This window comes from Adiantum capillus-veneris, chromosome 22 (assembly GCF_014529385.1).
Source record: "Adiantum capillus-veneris isolate H3 chromosome 22, ASM1452938v2, whole genome shotgun sequence".
Classification (NCBI taxonomy): Eukaryota; Viridiplantae; Streptophyta; class Polypodiopsida; order Polypodiales; family Pteridaceae; genus Adiantum; species Adiantum capillus-veneris.
In genome coordinates this window covers 45,510,965-45,528,661 of record NC_140952.1, presented here as the reverse complement: position 1 = coordinate 45,528,661, position 17,697 = coordinate 45,510,965, and the positions used below count along the sequence as shown (strand labels likewise).

The 17,697-nt window shown below is 46.1% G+C and overlaps 1 protein-coding gene across 4 annotated transcripts in view; it reads left to right on the top strand.

Annotated features, from left to right (window-relative positions):
* The first annotated feature begins 7,967 nt into the window (after positions 1–7,967).
* LOC147429256 (formyltetrahydrofolate deformylase 1, mitochondrial-like) overlaps positions 7,968–17,697 on the top strand; it is a 28,692-nt gene continuing 18,962 nt past the window's right edge. For 3 of the 4 annotated variants that reach the window (XM_086495378.1, XM_086495379.1, XM_086495377.1), the window contains exon 1: positions 7,968–8,122. In XM_086495378.1, coding sequence (XP_086351504.1) covers positions 8,001–8,122 — 122 coding nt within the window. In that variant the 5' untranslated portion in view covers positions 7,968–8,000. The remainder of the gene's footprint in view (positions 8,123–17,697) is intronic. The other variant, XM_086495380.1, reaches the window with a different exon arrangement.

Here is a 17,697-nt window from a genome sequence, read left to right as displayed (position 1 = left end):
GAGAGAGAGAGAGAGAGAGAGAGAGAGAGAGAGAGAGAGAGAGAGAGAGAGAGAGAGAGAGAGAGAGAGAGAGAGAGAGAGGTCGCCTCACCTTTCAGCCGCCCATCGACCCCTCTACCCTGCCTCTTGGTTGTACAGCTACAAGCCGCCGCCATCGACCAGCCATCTATCACAACCCATACATTCGCCTTGCAGCTTAGGAGCCATGAGCTCTGCAGATGCGTTCCCATTGCCAATGCCCAAATTTTTCTACAACCACTACCTCCTCACTCAATGCCTTCTTCATATCGCCACTCCGTAAAGGTCAACATGACCTGTTTCAAAGGTTTCGACAAGCGCCTAAAGTTTCCACGTCACTGAGCCTTTGTTGTACATTGTTGCCCTTTGCCTTTCGCCTTGCTTCTTGATGCATGTGTGAGTATCAGGGGTTGGGGCATCTTCTAAGATTCTGCATTCTGCCACACTTGGAGAGCATATGCATTGCCGGTTTAGATATGGGCCAAAATTTGCTACAACATCATGGCCGTGTGTGTCTTAATTCTAGAGAGAGAGAGACTGCTTTGCAGGTGAATTGTGCACCTCGGGACTTGGAAGGCCTTAAAATTTGCAACAGGTTTGAGGAACGTGTCACCAAACCCCTCAAGGCCCTCATGTTACGGACTATGCAAACCTCCTCAATATTTGCCTCCACCTCATCAGTTGCAACCTGCAGAAGGCAACCTCACCTACACCCCGTGGACCACCACGATCTCTATCATAGCCATGACGCACACCTTCCTTCACACCATAGACACCCCCACAATATTATGGGCTATGAGTCTAACTCCTTAGGTGCTCCTACCCAACCCATTGAACCTGCATGAGGCATGAAGCTTCGCCACTTGGGCACCCACAACCCCCCTCTATGTTCCCTGTCATATGGCACCTCCACCAACTAATGACCCTCATCATGGGTTGGCTCCAATCATGCCTCGTCACGCCCCTGATTTCCATGGTTTTCCTCATGCATTTCAGCTCTACCATGCTCATCAATTCCATACTAAATCGGACTTAGCAAACCGAGCAACCCATACGAGGCTGGACGGCTTGGATGGTGCCAAAGCTGCAAGTGGTGCTGGCACCAGGGAACACAAGGGGGACAATCGTACGAGTGGTGAGGGGAGCACAAGGCCTACTGGCTTGCGTGAAGGTGGGGGCTGTCGATGATCATGGGGGTTCATGTTTTTTTTTATATAACCCATAAGCGCAGGGAAGATTATATTAGAAGAGCAAAGTTATTACAAAATGGCAGTAGCGATGACTGCATACGACCTGGACCAAAAGAAGAAAGAATATACAAAGACTTAAGCTGCGTAGGGCATAGACCCCAACCAACATCTGGGACTTGCTACACATATTACATTCTATCAAATTCGGCCTGAAGTCGAACCAGGAAATGATGGCCTTCGTTGATCTTGTCTCAAGATGAGCTATATCGATGTCCAGCTCTTTTTCCCAGTCATCCCGAGCGAATGCCTTGCCCTCTAGGATGCTTCCACCTACTCCCCAAGATTGGGTTCAGTCATAAAAATGCTTGGAGTCTTTTTGGAACTCTTTCTTGGTCCAATAGAGCATAATCTGGTCACTGGTGATCTTCATATCCTGCACATTAAGAGAAGAGAGAAGTGTTTTCAAACTTGGTGTCTGGTAAGAAACTTCGAACAGTTTATAGTTTCTCTGACGCCAAATTAGCCAAAGGAACTCAGCTCTTGACTTATTCCAAAACACAAATAGGACGCCTACATAATCCCCCAATAGAAATTGTTTCCAGGAGGGAGAGAAGCCAAGGGTTCGGTTCAGGGGAGATAGGAGCAGTTTGTTGTTGGGACATGCTAGAAAGAGGTGACCTATATCCTCGATAAATCTGTTACATCTGCAGCAAATCCCGGAGCTGATATTCGCTTTAAGAGCTCTCTTCCCTGTCCATAGAGCTTTGTGAAGGATTAACCAAAGAAGAACTGACTTTTTGGGCTCTATAGAGGAGACCCAAATATTTCTGAACTTGAATTCCCACTGTTTTTGAGAGTAACCAACCCTCCACCTCTTATTTAAGGTGGCCGAGATAGCTGAGGCCACACAGTTGAGATCCCAAACAGGGTTTTGAAGCTTGTATCGATCTGCCCAGACGAAAGCTTGGAGGTCAAGGGGGACGGGATCCTGAAGAGTCTATACGAGATTTTCAGGGAAAGCCTGCGTCCTGGATCTGATAAGCTGCAAATCCCAAGGTTGAATTCTAAACTGGAGAGACAGTTGGATTTCGTCCATCCAATCTCGGGTGCCAAGATCCCATAGATGGGACCAGGTTTTGAGGCCCTTTTTGTGGAGGATCAGATCTTTCTTGAAGGAGGAAGAGGGTAAAGGGGGGATATCTAGGCACGACCACCAAATGGAATCGTTAGGAGGGACTGAGGACTTGTGTTTTGAAAGGGTGTTCAGTCGGATACTAGCCATGTGCCTGTTCCAAGCTTGAATGACTGACCTTAAGAGGTTTGAACCAACAGAGGTGATGGGTTTTCTTTCCGAAAAATAGAACAGCGGTTGGCAAGTGGGACTAGCCTTTAAGATCCACGAATTGGAACCTATCAATTTTCCTGAACAAAAGCCTAGCCCATTCCTCATATGGCTGAAGGAGGGCAGAGATCACAAGCTTGACTCCCATTTTGTCTGCTATAAGGTTGAGGTTTTGGATGCCTAAGCCACCTTTCTCTCCAGGGAGAGTGCAATGTCCCAGGAAACCTTGGAAGTTTTCTTGGCAAAGGGGTCTCCTGCCCACAAAAAATTCCTACACATCTTTGTGATCCTCATCAAATGGCAGTCTGATGGTCTCCAGCATCCAAAAAACAAAAGCGCATATGCATTCAAGAAATGGTTGATGACTATCACTCTGCTAGCCAAAGAGTGTTGGAGCCCTATCCACCGGTTGAGCTTAGACTGGAATTTGTCACACACCCAATCCCATCTAGCTTTGAGAGTAACGCCGAATCCCATTGGAATCCCTAGCAGTCTGAAGATTTCCCCTTCATTGAGAGTTTTACATCCGGCTCGAGACACCCAATATGGGAGGGAGGAGTGAGAAAAGATCCCTGTTTTACTGTGGTTGACCTGAGAACCTGAGGCTAAGCAAAAGATGTGCATAACTGACAAGAACTCAAAAAGTGTAGATTCCTCGCTGGACAATAATGCGTTGGTGTCATCAGCGAATTGAGAGAGACATTGTTGGGTCTCAGAGCCCGGAATGTTGATACCTTGAATGAGACCATGAGCCATTATGTCTTTGACTAGAATGATACCTTGAATGAGACCATGAGCCATTTTGTCTTTGACTAGACAGTTGAGGGACTCAGATGCTATTGCGAATAAGAGAGGAGCTAAAGGACATCCTTGTCTTACTGACCTGGCAAGGTCAAACACATTAGACATGGAGCCATTCAAAGACAATCTTGCACGTGCATTACCCATTAGAGTTTGAACAAAGAGGACCAGCCGGTCACCAAAGCCCATTGCTTCCATACACCTCAGAATAAAAGACCATTCCAACCTATCATAGGCTTTGTCAAAGACGATTTTGACAAATACAAATTCTTGACCAGTTTCTGTTGCGTGTTCAAAGCCTTCCCACAAAGAAATTACAGCCTCGACGAGTTTCCGACCTTTTATAAAGCCTTTCTGTTCCTTAGAGATCCATTTCATGAGCAAGATGCACATCCGATTAGCTATAGCCTTGGCCAAAATCTTATAAGATGTGTTCTGCATTGTCAGTGGACGCCAGTTTGACAGGTCGTCCTTGACTCCTCTCATATGGAGCAACTTGATCACTCTCGTGTTGATGGAGCAGGGAAGAGCTTTATGAGCAAGGGATTCCTCCCATACTACTAGTAAGAAAGATGCCATTAGATCTTTAAACTGTTGGAAAAACTTTGAGGGAAGCCCGTCCAACCTTGGAGTTTTGTTGGGCTTGAGATTTTCTATGGCTTGGAGGATGTTTGAAATGGTAAGGGGGGTTTCAGCATAAGAAGCTTCCTGAGCGGGGATGACTTTGGTCCTGCAGGCCAAGGTTTCAATACGAGCTTCCGTTCCTTCCAGAGAGAGGGTCTCGGGAGGACCGAACAGTGAGGCAAATTGGCCTCGCACATATTCTAGATTCTGGGCATGAGATTCTATAGGGACTGGGCCTTTGAAAAGGGGAACGCGGTCTCTGGCATTCTTTTTGCAGAGAGATTTGAACAACTCCTTAGGGGCGTGTCCACCTTGACTGCCCACCATTGCTTGAAGAAGACATTAGGGTGCAGGTGGATGACTTCTTCTTGATGCTTAATTTGGCTGCAGAGAGCTGAAATATGATTTTGTGAAGCGGAGGAGGGGGGGGAGGCTTCCAAGATGGCAAGCACCGCATACATCTTATCCCTTCGTTTCTTTCGGATTGAAGTGACTTCCTTTCTGAAGAGGATGAGTTGAGATTGGGTGTCCTTAACAACCTTACTCCAAGCTCTTGTAGGAGAGCGGTAGTCTTGGAAGGCTTGGGTCCAGATGTTTTTGACGGCTTCCTGAATAGCAGGAAGTTTGAAGAGGGAGGGGTCCGTGTGAAACCAACTGTTCCTGAGCTTTGAGTCTTTGTCGTCTATGGTGAGCATAAGAGGGTAGTGATCCAAGATGCAGGTGTTGTATCTAGGTTTTGCTTTGACTCTGGAGAAGGAGTTGACAATGGAGACATCCAAGTAGCACCTGTCCATTCTGTCTTTCCTTGATAGGTCTCCTTTACCATAGTTTTGCCAGGTGAATTCGCCTATGGTCCCAGCATCCCATAAGTGGTGATCATGTTTGAGGGACTCCCAAGCCTTTTGTTCAGCCCCCCTAACGGTTATTCCTTTGGCCAGAAATCTATCCTCCAGAGACTCCACCATATTGAAGTCCCCAATTAAGATTAGGGGTTCGTGAAGAGTAGCAAGTGCTTCCCAAATTTTAGCACGATCAGCCATCGAACCTCCAGCATAGACTCCGACTAGTCTAACATTGATTGGGTAGGGGATAAAGGCAGAACACTAGTTGTGCCCTGAGAGGGGAGCAAATTTGGAGGACCGGTACTCTTCAGGGACACCTATGACACATCCTCCAGAACCATGACAGTGTGTTTCTTGAATCCAGAAATGCTTGCTTGACATAGCATCCAAAGCAGCTGTCAGATTTTGACCATAAGTCTTAACTTCCTGAAGAATAAGGAATTCTGCAGGATTGTTCCGAATCCATGAGGCAATCCTTTTCACTTTGCTAGGGTCTGACATGCCCTTTACATTCCAAGACATGACATTCATTTGGTAACTCTCTTGTTTTTGTTGTTGCTTGCTTGCCTAGGTGGAGTCTGGGCCACACTAGCATGATTTCATTTGTTGTCTTTGAGAACCTCCATGGGGGTGGGCTCACTTGAGACAGGAACTAGGGCCATCTTGACAGTTGGAACATTCCCTTATTGAGATCAAGAAGGGATTGATTGTCAAGAGCATTGACTTCTTCCTCCAGCCTAGTAGCTTCTGGTGGTTGCTGAACTTGAGTAGGGGGAATGAACTCCCTGGAATCTTCCGAATCAGAGTCTACAAACTCATGGAGTCTAGCCAGGATGGTGAAGCGGTTGGGAGCCTTGCCTTTGGGGTCCTGCCTCTTGGATGGGTGAGGCTTATTAGAAGCCTGGTTAACACGAGACTTCCTCGGATTAGGAGTGCTGATCGGGTGAGCACGTTCGGTGTTTTTAGAAGGTGGGTCAGGCGAGCTTGGGGACTAGCTGGGGGGACTGCAGGCGAAGATTTGAGGAGGCAAGCTCTCACGAAGTGGCCTCTTTTGCCGCACAAGAAGCAAGTGTCCGCCATATACTTGTATTCGATGGGCTGGTCATTGACCTCGCCATCGTCAATCTTGATTTCAATGGAGGGAGGAAGCTCATCTGGATGTGAGATGTCCATCTCCACAAGAACCTGCGGATGCCAGAGAGGGTTATAAAAGTCTTGCCTTGGGCGTCCCAAAACCTTCCCAAGCTGCCCTGCAATCAAACCTAGGTGGTTGTAGAGATGAAGGGGGAGATTAGTAAACTCCACCCAAACTGGGTAGTTCCTGGCTGCATAGAGCTCCGGGTTGAAATCTTTATTCCATCAGAACAGACAAAGAAGGGAGTTTCGTATTACCCAGTGGCCATAGCTCAAGGCTTGTAAAGCCATTTCAGCCCCCCGAAAGACGAATAGGAAGTGGTTTTTGGGGAGGCATTGGATGGATTCGACTTCGAGGCCTCTGGATGTCCATTGTTGTTTCACCCAGGCCTTGAGGATGTCAACAGGGGGCGCGGGCCAGCCAGGAGTCCTACCAGGGCCTTACTTTCCAACTCCCTTTCGACCTTTCTGACTTGAGAGGACGATAAAAGGATCGAAGGCTTACCTTCTGTAGCTTGACTATCGCTAGACTGTGGATTTCCTGAGCTTGGTCCACGCTTAAACTCCAGGGGGGTTGAAGTACTCTAGCAGCTTCCTGATGTCCTCCTGTTGGTTGGCGGGGAGGGTCGAAGCCATCAGGAGAAGGGGCTTTGTATTGTAGGAGCTGGTGGCGTGCGGAGAGGGTGCACAAGTTTCTTCGCACGCTCTGTAGGAAGAAACTTTGCGATCAGAGGGTCTGCACTTGACAAGACTTGAGGAGGGCCGAAAAGAGCCAAATGAGCAGATGGGACGTTGGGAGCAAGAGGGACGTACGATGGGGAAGAGCATTCGCGGCATCCCATGCGTTGGAGGAAGAAGGCGCAAGTGATTGAAAAGGAGGGCGCAGGGGAAAAGAAGAGGAAAACATTCTGTCCCTCACGGGCAGGTAGGGAAGGGTTAGTAAGCTAAGCCATGGTTAGACAATCGCTAAGCAAGCCAACTCGATTCCAAGCAAGGGGAGGTTGATGTTTACCTTCAAGATATCATTCACGATATTCATTGTAGAAATCTCTTCATTGCTTTTACCCAAGATTCCTATCCCATCTAAAGAATGAAATAAATGACCACTAACTATCTTCATGCACAATAAAAATTAATTAATTTTGAAAAATACAAAATTTGTTTTTAAAATAACTTTCCCTTTACGGGGAGGCATCACTATGGCCTCACCCCGTTGGGACAGGCCAAAAAAATCTTAGGCTACTTACACGCTATGTGGTCAAACATGGTTGGCAAGTGCGAAAGCTCGTGTGTATGCTAGGCCTTGCTACACAAAAGAGGAGTGGATGTAAAGTTGGGTTGCCAAAACTTGATGTCCAAGAGTGGGCAAGGATTCAAACTATGGAGCCTCGCTTATGAATGAAGGCACCCATGGGTAGCCATAGAAATGACGGTCTATTGTAAAAACTCTCTCTCTCTCTCTCTCTCTCTCCCCTCACTTTTGAGGTTTGTTGGGATTGTTCCTACGAGAATAGAAGTCCTCTTCTGTTGTCTCTCTTTCTCTCAAGTGTAAGAGCCCCGTCCCACCTGGCTTCTACAGCGGCTCAAGGCGCTACAAGTACTCGAAGAAGCCGTCTCGCTCAGCACTTGCAGCTCTTACAAGGTCACGACCAAGGTGCAGTAACCGCTCGAAAAAGCAACTCAGAACCGATTTTTTATAACGCATCATCTACATATGGGATTGCCGATGGAGTATTGCAGGTCAAAAGAGAAACGTGCGCTGATTTGGAGTAAAAAATAGAGGCGATGACCCTTTGAACCGGGAAAAGAAGGTAAATTTTCATGAATTCAATAATCTCCCCCAGAAGAGCTAGGTGGGACGAGGCTCTAATTCCTCTTGCGGAACAAGTATTGAGCTCAAAACCTCTCCCCCCGTGACGCAGGTCTTTTGGGCCTTGGCCCTCGCCTTTCCATTCCAAACACGTGCATTTACTGCATACGCCCACCAAAGGCGGGCCCGTTGAGAGTATGGTTCACTCTATATGATAGAAGAGTTGAAACGAAAAGCGTATGAGACACACACACGTTTTGGAGGTGAAGCAACTTGTTCTTACGAGTCCAACAGTCTCGTCTGCCTCAACTACCTCAGGCCACGGCTGCTGCTCATGTGCTCCAGCGGCTCATCTCTACCGGTGCGCTGTTTTCACCTGCTTTTGCAAAATAGCCTCCTTTAGCTTTGTACACACACACACACACACACACACACACACACACACACACACACGGAAACACAATCAAACTCGATACGCACACGCTTACGCACACAATTGCGAACACACATATATAGCAAGGGGAACTACGGGTGTCGACAATCAGCCATATTGCAATGTGGCACAAGCCTGTGCTCACTGCCATCTGCTGATGATACGCAAAGCCTCGCTAGAGGCCAAAAGGTCTTTCGGCAAGTCTATCACACCACGGTCACTCGACAGTGATGGAGAACTCTAATGCCTGCATTCACAGGTATTCTAGGACTTTGCTTAGTGGTCCACTCCTGTTGACCCGCATCCAGTGTAAAGTAGAAGCCCATAGAGGATTCCAAGGGTTCATCTTGTTTGGCAGGGAACAAGAATACGTAGGCAAGAAGAGTACATGAACCTTGAGACAAATTAAAGGTGAAGGCGACCCTTAGCTTAAAGCCAAAGCGAAGGTGGCATATTCACAGATTTATGCCACCTTATGTATGCTGTTTGGGAAGGAATCCAGATTTTTCCCATTTGGGAACCAAGCATCAAGTTTTGGAGTGAGATGTGATCCCTATGAAGCAAGTGGATTTGGGCATTATTGGAGCGGGGATGCTTGGTTACATGGGAGGGTTTGGTGACACTATGCATGGCATGATGGGGTACCCTTATGGATTTGACCAAGGTGGGATTAATGGTATGTATGAAGGAGGTATGCCATAGACTTTTGGCTCGACATTTTGTAGTGAGAGTAATACTTTCCTCTGTTTGAATGCCTGACTCGGATGGAGGGTCAGAAGGATTACAAAGAAGAAGGCGAGAATATCAAGTTTGACACTTTTTTAGGGCCTATGGATGAAGACAAAGTACTTGCTTTCATATAACAATTTGATACATCTTTCTTTGGAGGCAATTTCACCGAAGCCTCTAAATTGAGGAAAACAACCTCTTTTCATGTGGGGAATGTTCAACTGTGGTGGTCGACCTTATTGTTGCACGGACATGCACCTCAAGCATGGGTTGGATCCAAATAGTTGTTTGCCTCTCTATGGTTGACACCAACTGTCACAAGTGATGGTGTGGCATGGCCGAAAGGACAGAGGCCAGACAGAAGGGGACCTAAACCTTAGGGAAAGAGGCAGAAGAAGTTTTACCAACTTACAGAACTCACAAGAGTGGCCCAAAGGGGTTAGGAATTAAAATCCTAACCCTCCCAACTTATGGAACCTGGCTGAGGGACCTAAACCCTCAGAAAATTAAAGTCATGCACCAACTTGTGCGAAAAGAAGTTGATGTGGCAAGTTGTATGGACGCCCACGTTTTGCGGTGCGATTTGCGGAAACAGAAAGGCAGAACACAATGAAAGAATGGCAGCCATAGAGCATGAGCACGAGCAAGCGTGCTTGGAAGCCGAAGAAAGAAAAACAGAATTTGATTGAGAGACCAAAGCAAGAAAAGCAATGAATGACCGACAGATGAAAGAGATGTTGCGACTCTTTTCTCAAGTGCAACACAGATGCAAGAGATTCGGGAAAAGGAGACTCTCTCAGTCTCTTCTTCTCCAAAGCATGACACACATGATTTGCATGATGATAAGCATGATGGTTTGAATGAAAATGACAAGCAGGAAGAATTGCATGACAATGATAAGCATGATGATTTGGATGACAATAACAAGCATGATGATTTGCATGATGATCAAGATGTGATTTCTCACAAGCATGACGATGATGTGATTGTTCACCAGGATGATGGTTTAGTTGATACTTTCTCTAGTGAAGCTAACCTCATTGTAGATTCGATCAATCACGAAGAACCAATCTTGGCTCTCGAGCCTAGGTCCAAAGAACCACCTAAGGAAGTACTATGTGTTCGAATGATTAGTCAACACGCATTGTTCGAGTGCTTCATTCGTGATCGTTTTCTGTATTTTAGTCAGCGTCTTTGTGTCATCCCTTTTCCTAGGCATGACATATTATACGTTGAGCATGTTTCACTTGAATGAGCACGGATGTATGCGGATTATTCATGAAAAGTATGCATTCAAGGCAGTCACATTCCATGTCTCTTCCTTGGCACGACACAGTCGTAGAAAGAGTATCAAGAGAGTATGAGCACCAAGCATCAGCATTTCCATTGTGTTTTGCCACAGTTGATTGATATAGATCAGAAGAGAAAGATTCGATCTCATTGTTTGCGTGTGTGTGGTGAACGGTTTGGCACTCCGTCTATTTGTTCATCTACATTGCATGCAGAGTCTTTTAGGAAGCCGAGATTTTTTCCAGTCACTTTACATGGAATGGATATGTTCATGTTTTTGTGGTGGAAATGGTTTCAGGAATTTTCAGCCATGGAGATTCTTGAAGAAGATAGACGCATAACTATAAACGAAGTTGAAGCATTGAAGGAGCCAAAGAAGACTTTGTCGCTTTCGGTGCGGCCCAAAGAAGCAAGCATTGCAGACCTTTATGAAGTTCAAGTACCACACGACCCACACATCAGAGTTGGCCGGCGAAGAGTCCTTTTGAGGATTCCGGATGTTGTTGGCGATCTCCCTTGACGCCATACAGTTCGGTATCAGTACCTCACTTTGAAAAGGAGGGGATGTCACATGACACATCCAACCCTATGTGTCCATGGACAAGCTACAGCATGACCAGGGTTCGGTTCCGAAAAGTCAGTCTAGAATAGGAAGTGATCTGGCACTTTTGTGAGTCTGTCGCAGACCATGCATGCCCAGACACTTAGATGTATATTCTCTGGTTGCACATAGCATGATCATCAACATTCCCATCAGAATTTTCAGGGGAATTTTCCAGTGCATAAAACCTATTTTCCCTATTTTTGACATTTTTTCACTTATTATTTTTATGTGACTTTTGTTGGAAAGTAGGTAGGGCAATTTTGCTAAGTTTGTATATAAGCAAACCTAGCGCTAGCACTTTTTGGTAGAAGAGGCAGCAAGAGCACTCGCTCAACAAGCAACTTCTCAGCAGAACCCAAGAGGCCTAGAGTTTTCTGTATCAGTAGGACAACCCTAGCGTTTTTCATCTACAAGACCAGCCCTGGCGATTTGTGCACAGCACATCAGTCCGGCGTCCTCATGACACAGCAGATCAGCCTAGCGTTTTGCATTTGCAAGACATCTGGCGACAGCAGAACAGTTTTCAGCCCTAGTGTTTTTGGTTTGCAGATCAATCCCAGCATTTTGCAGATTCACCGCGACGGAACATCAAGAACCACCAGCATTTTCAGTTTTCAGCCTTTAGCACTCGCAGATCAAGTCCCGAACCTCGCAGATCTCACCTTCCTGCAGCAATTCCTCGCCGCACGGTGGGATCCATCGAAGTTTACAGTTTCAGCCCGGAAAACGCAGATTTCAGCATCTGCGTTTTCAGCGCGTCGTCGTCGCATCGTCGCCATCGACATCATCATCGACATAGAGTCAGAATTCAGCAGATACAAGATTTGCATATTTCAGCCCTTAGCGTTTTCAGATTTCAGCCCGTCTCGTCGTCGTCCTCATCATCGGCAAGTCCAAGCATTGTAGAGATTTGTGCAATCATAAGTAGATTGCTCTCGCCTTAGAGAGTGGGGCCTTCGGAGGAGGGTTTACGTCTCTGGTGTCCTATTCTCTTCTCTCTCTATCTCTCAATCTCATACACTTTCACGCACAATGTCCATTCACTTTGTTTGTGTCCATTGCACTCTCTCATTAAAGAACGAAAGGCTCTCCCTTCCGTAAGTAAAAGGAACCCTGCATCTTACATTTCCGACACTTTGTAGTATCTGCTACATTTGGGGAATCATACTGTGACAACTTCAGATTGGGATCCGTAGGGGTTGAGATAGGTTTACAATCCGTCATACCAAATGCTTCCAACAACTCTTGGATATAGCGCTCCTGGGAGAGAAAGATGCCCTCGCCATATCTCCAATCCAAGAAAGTAGTGAAGCAAGCCAAGATCTGTCATCTCAAACTCCTTAGCCAAGGTCTCCATAGTACTGCGGATGTGCTCAACATGGCTACCTGTAATCATAAGATCGTCCACATTGAGGATAACAAGTGTCACGTGACATCCAACCCTGTGTGTTCGTGGACAAGCTACAGCATGACCCGGGTTCAGTTCAGTCAAGTCAGTCTAGAATAGGAAGTGATCTGGCACTTTTGTGAGTCTGTTCGCAGACCGTGCATGTCCAGACACTTGGTGTAGATGCATATCCTCTGGTTGCACACAACATGATCATCAGATTTCCATCAGAACCCATTAGGAGCATTTTTCAGTGCAAAGAACCTATTTTTCCTATTTTTGACATTTTTCACTTATTATTTTTAAGTGACTTTTGTTGGGAACTAGGTAGGGCAATTTTGCTAAGTTTATATATATAGAAACCTAGCGCTAGCACTTTGTGGCAGAAGAGGTAGCAGGAGCACTTGCTCAACAGGCACCTTCTCAGCAACACCCCCCCCCGCAAGGCCTAGCGTTTTTGCAACACAGCAGAGACATTGGCGTTTTTGCATCAACAGACCAGCCTTGGCGTTTTTGCATGGCAGAGCCTGGCGACCACAAGTGTAAGGTGCAGCGGAATGAATGTTGAACTTTGCTCAAGATGAGTGCTCCGAACTGTGCTCAAGGTTCCTTTTGTTCTTATGGAAGGGAGAACCTTCCGTTCCTTTAGTGAGTGAGTGCAATGGACACAAACAAAGTGAATGGACACAGTGAATGGAAGTGCATGAGACTGAGAGATAGAGAAGAGAATACGACACCAGAGACGTTGTAAAACCCTCCTTCGAAGGCCCCACTCTCTATGGCGAGAGCGGTCTACTTATGATTGCACAAATCTCTACAATGCTTGGACTTGTCGACGATGTAGACGACGACGAGACGGGCTGAAAACTGAAAACTCTAATGGCTGAAATCTGCAAATCTTTATTTGCTGAATTCTGACTCTATGTCGGTGACGATGTCGATGGTGACGACGTGACGACGACGCGCTGAAAACGCAGATGCGGAAATTTGTGTTTTTCGGGCTGAAACTGCAAACTTCGATGGATCCCACCGTGCGGCGAGGAACTGCTGCGGGAAGGTGAGATCTGCGAGGTTCGGGACTTGATCTGCGAGTGCTAAAGGCTGAAAACTGAAAATGCTGGTACTATGGTTGATTTTATCGCGATGATGTGCAAAAACGCTAGGGTTGTTCTGCAAACCAAAAACGCTAGGGTCCTCTGTGCTGCCTATGGCCTTGCAATGCAAAACGCTAGGCTGTCCTGCTGTAGTCTTGTCGCCAAGCCGATGCAGAAGCAAAACGCTAGGTTGTTGCTGGGGATGCAAAACGCTAGACCATCTGGGTGTGTCCTGCTGAGAAGTTTCCTGTTGAGCAAGGTGCTCCTGCTGCTCCTGCTGCCTCTTCTGCCAGAAAGTGCTAGCGCTAGGTTTTTATTTATACAAACTTAGCAAAATTGCCCTACATAGTTCCCAACAAAAGTCACTTCAAAATAATAAGTGAAAAATGTCAAAATAGGGAAAATAGGTCTATGCACTGTAAAAATGCTACTGATGGTTTCTGACTGGAATCTGATGGTCATGCTGTGTGCAACCAGAGGATATGCATCTAATCTAAGTGTCTAGACATGCACGGTCTGCGAACAGACTCACAAAAGTGCCAGATCACTTCCTAATCTAGACTGACTTGACTGAACTGAACCCTAATCATGCTGTAGCTTGTTCACGGACACATAGGGTTGGATGTGTCACGTGACATCCCCTCCTTTTCAAAGTGAGGTACTGGTATTGAACTGTATGGCGTCGAGGGAGATCGCCAATAGCATCCGGAATACTGGAAGGGACTCTACTCTGATGTGTGGGTCGTGCGGTACTTGAACTTCAGAAAGGTCTGCAACGCTTGCTTCTTTGGGCCACGCCGAAAGCGACACAAAGTCTTCTGTGGCTCCTTCGATGCTTCAACTTCGTCTAGAGTCATGCTTCTTTCTTCTTGAAGAATCTCCATGGCTGAAAATTCCTGAAACCACTTCCAACACAAAAACATGAACATACCTATTCCATGTAAAGTGATTGGAAAAAATCTTGTCTTCCTTAAAGACTGTGCATGCAATGTAGATGAACAAAGAGACGGAGTGCCAAACCGTTCACCTCACACACGCAAACAATGAGATCGAATCATAACTTTCTGATCTAAAGTAATCAAATGTGGCAACTCACAACGGAAATACCCATGCTTGGTGCTCATACTTTCTTGTGTTCTCTCTACAACTGTGGCATATGCCAAGGAAGAGACATAGAATGTGACTTCATTGAATGCATACTTTTCAGCTTTTCATGAACAATCCGCATACATTCGTGCTCATTCATGAGTGAAACGTGCTCAACGTACAATATGTTATGCCTAGGAAAAGGGATCACATAAAGACGTTGACGAAAATACAGGAAACAAATACGAATGAAACACTCGAACAATGCGTGCTGACTTATCATTTGAATACATAGTACTTCCTGTAAGGGTTCTTTGGACCTAGGCTCGAGAGCCAAGATCGGTTCTTCTTGAAAGGGTTCTTGGGACCTAGGCTCCAGATCCAAGATTGGTTATTCGTGATTGATCGAATCTGCAATTAGGTTAGCTTCACTAGAGAAAGTATCCACTAACACATCATCCTTGTGAACAATCACATCATCTTCATGCAAATCATCATGCTCGTGAGAAATCACATCGTAATCATCATGCTTGTCATTGTCATCTAAATCATCATGCTCATCATTATCATTCAAATCATCATGCTTATCATCATGTAAATCCCGTGTGTCATGCTGTGGAGAAGAAGAGACGGAGAGAGTCTCCTTTTCCTAATTCTGTGCAAACTACGCCTGCACAATACAAAAGAGTGCAAGAACTCTTTCATAAGTTAGTCACTCTGTTCTTGTCTTGCTTTGTTCTTGCAATCAAATTCTACTTCTCTTTCTTTGTTCTCGCGATCCAATTTGGCTTGACTTTCTTTGGCTTCCAAGTCGTACTTACGCTCTATGGTTGCCACTCTTTCTTCGTAGTCACGATCTATGGTTGCCATTCTTTCTGCAAACTCCTTGTCCATCATCCTCTTGTCGAAAGCCTCCATAGGAGTTAGGGCAATCCTTGTCGTAGATAGGGAAGGGGGAGGGTCGGAAAAACCTCCTGGTGGGGAAAATTCTTCTTCGCCTCTCTCATGCTCATCACCTCCAAGCGAAGTATCCATTCCACTTTGATGACCGTCCACTGAAGTCGTGGGTTCTTGTGGTCTTGGGTTCTTAAGTTCACGAGGAACTTGAGTTCTTGGGGGTCTTGGTTCTTGGGGTTCTTGAGGTTCTTGAGTGTCTTGAGGTTCTTGCGGTTCTTGAGTTCTTCTTTAGCTTGCAATCTGTGTTAGAGAAGGATCTTCTCTTCACCCGAGTTCTGCTCTTTCCCGCGAGCGCACCCCTTGGCGGCCTTGCACTCACACCAAGGTTGCTTTTTCCCACCTCACGTCGATTGGCCGGCTGCTAAGTGCACGGTCCGCTCTCAATGAGTGAAAAGAGACACAAGGGGAGGCTGGACAAGCCCTTCTTTCTTGGGATTCTTGTCACTCTTCAAAAACATGATTAGGAATCGACACGCCCAAGTGAACTTGGGTTCGTGCGACCTCAACAAGCAAAAAAAATTATGTGGTTCTTGTGGTTCTTTCCTTGAGTGATACAAAACACTGCCAAAGCTCTGACACCAATGTAAGGTGCAGAGGAATGAATGTTGAACTTTGCTCAAGATGAGAGCTCCGAACTATGCTCAAGGTTCCTTTTGTTCTTATGGAAGGGAGAGCCTTCTGTTCCTTTAGTGAGAGAGTGCAATGGACACAAACAAAGTGAACTGACACAGTGAATGGAAGTGCATGAGACTGAGAGATAGAGAATAGAATACGACACCAGAGACGTTGCAAAACCCTCCTCCGAAGGCCCCACTCTCTATGGCGAGAGCGGTCTACTTATGATTGCACAAATCTCCACAATGCTTGGACTTGTCGACGATGTAGACGACGACGAGACGGGCTGAAAACTGAAAACGCTAATGGCTGAAATCTGCAAATCTTTATCTGCTGAGTTCTGACTCTATGTCGGTGATGATGTCGATGCGACGACGACGCGCTGAAAACGCAGATGCTAAAATTTGCGCTTTTCGGGCTGAAACTGCAAACTTTGATGGATCCCACCGTGCGGCGAGGAACTGCTGCGGGAAGGTGAGATCTGCGAGGTTCGGGACTTGATCTGCGAGTGCTAAAGGCTGAAAACTGAAAACGCTGGTCCTATGGCTGATTTTGTCGCGATGATCTGCAAAAACGCTAGGGTTGTTCTGCAAACCAAAAACACTAGGGCTGAAAAAGGTCCTCTACTGCTGCCGGTGGCCTTGCAATGCAAAACGCTAGACTGTCTTGCTGTAGTCTTGTCGCCAAGCCGATGCAGAAGCAAAACGCTAGGTTGTTGCTGGGGATGCAAAACGCTAGACAATCGGGGTGTGTTCTGCTGAGAAGTTGCCTATTGAGCAAGGTGCTCCTGCTGCTTCTTCTGCCAGAAAGTGTTAGCGCTAGGTTTTTATTTATACAAACTTAGCAAAATTGCCTTACCTAGTTCCCAACAAAAGTCACTTAAGAATAATAAGTGAAAAATGTCAAAAATAGGGAAAATAGGTCTATGCACTGTAAAAATGCTACTGATGGTCATGCTGTGTGCAACCAGAGGATATGCATCTAATCTAAGTGTCTGGACATGCACGGTCTGCGAATAGACTCACAAAAGTGCCAGATCACTTCCTAATCTAGACTGACTTGACTGAACTGAACCCTGATCATGCTGTAGCTTGTCTACGGACACATAGGGCTGGATGTGTCACGTGACAACAAGACACAACAGAAGCTAACTCCTTAATAAAAAGAGCAAATTGATTGTCCCTCGGAATGTCCCTCGGAAATTTTTGAGCTAACTTGAGTTGTTTTGCAGATGTGCTGTAATCGCGGACGATTACTCTCTTTCAAGAAGGGGAGATGTAACAAACTACTGACCTTGTCAAAGCCTAAAGAATGGAGCCAACTTACAGATGTCGGTCGAGGGGCCTAAACCCGAAGAAGAACAAGTAATAGAAGAAGTCCTACCAACTTATGGGGACCCCGTCCGGTGGAGCCCCAAGTGACATAAAGGATTAAAATAAAGCAGGACCCATACACACACACACACACGCACACACACTAAAGGGAATTGCGTGGAATTGATGATGTGGCAGTTTTTTCCAAAAATTGCACTAGCATGATGACGTGGCAAGCTATATGGATTTCCGTGATTTACGTTGGCAGCTTTTGGCATTGCTTTTTGGACCAGAAGCTTTTGAGTTTTGAAGGCTTTTCATTGTAATTGCTTTTTAGGCCTAGGGCCTTTAAATATGAGGTTAGGGCTCATTCTCTGGCATGCTTCCTAGCGAAGGTGTAGAGTCTGGAGTACCGGCTTGTATTGTGT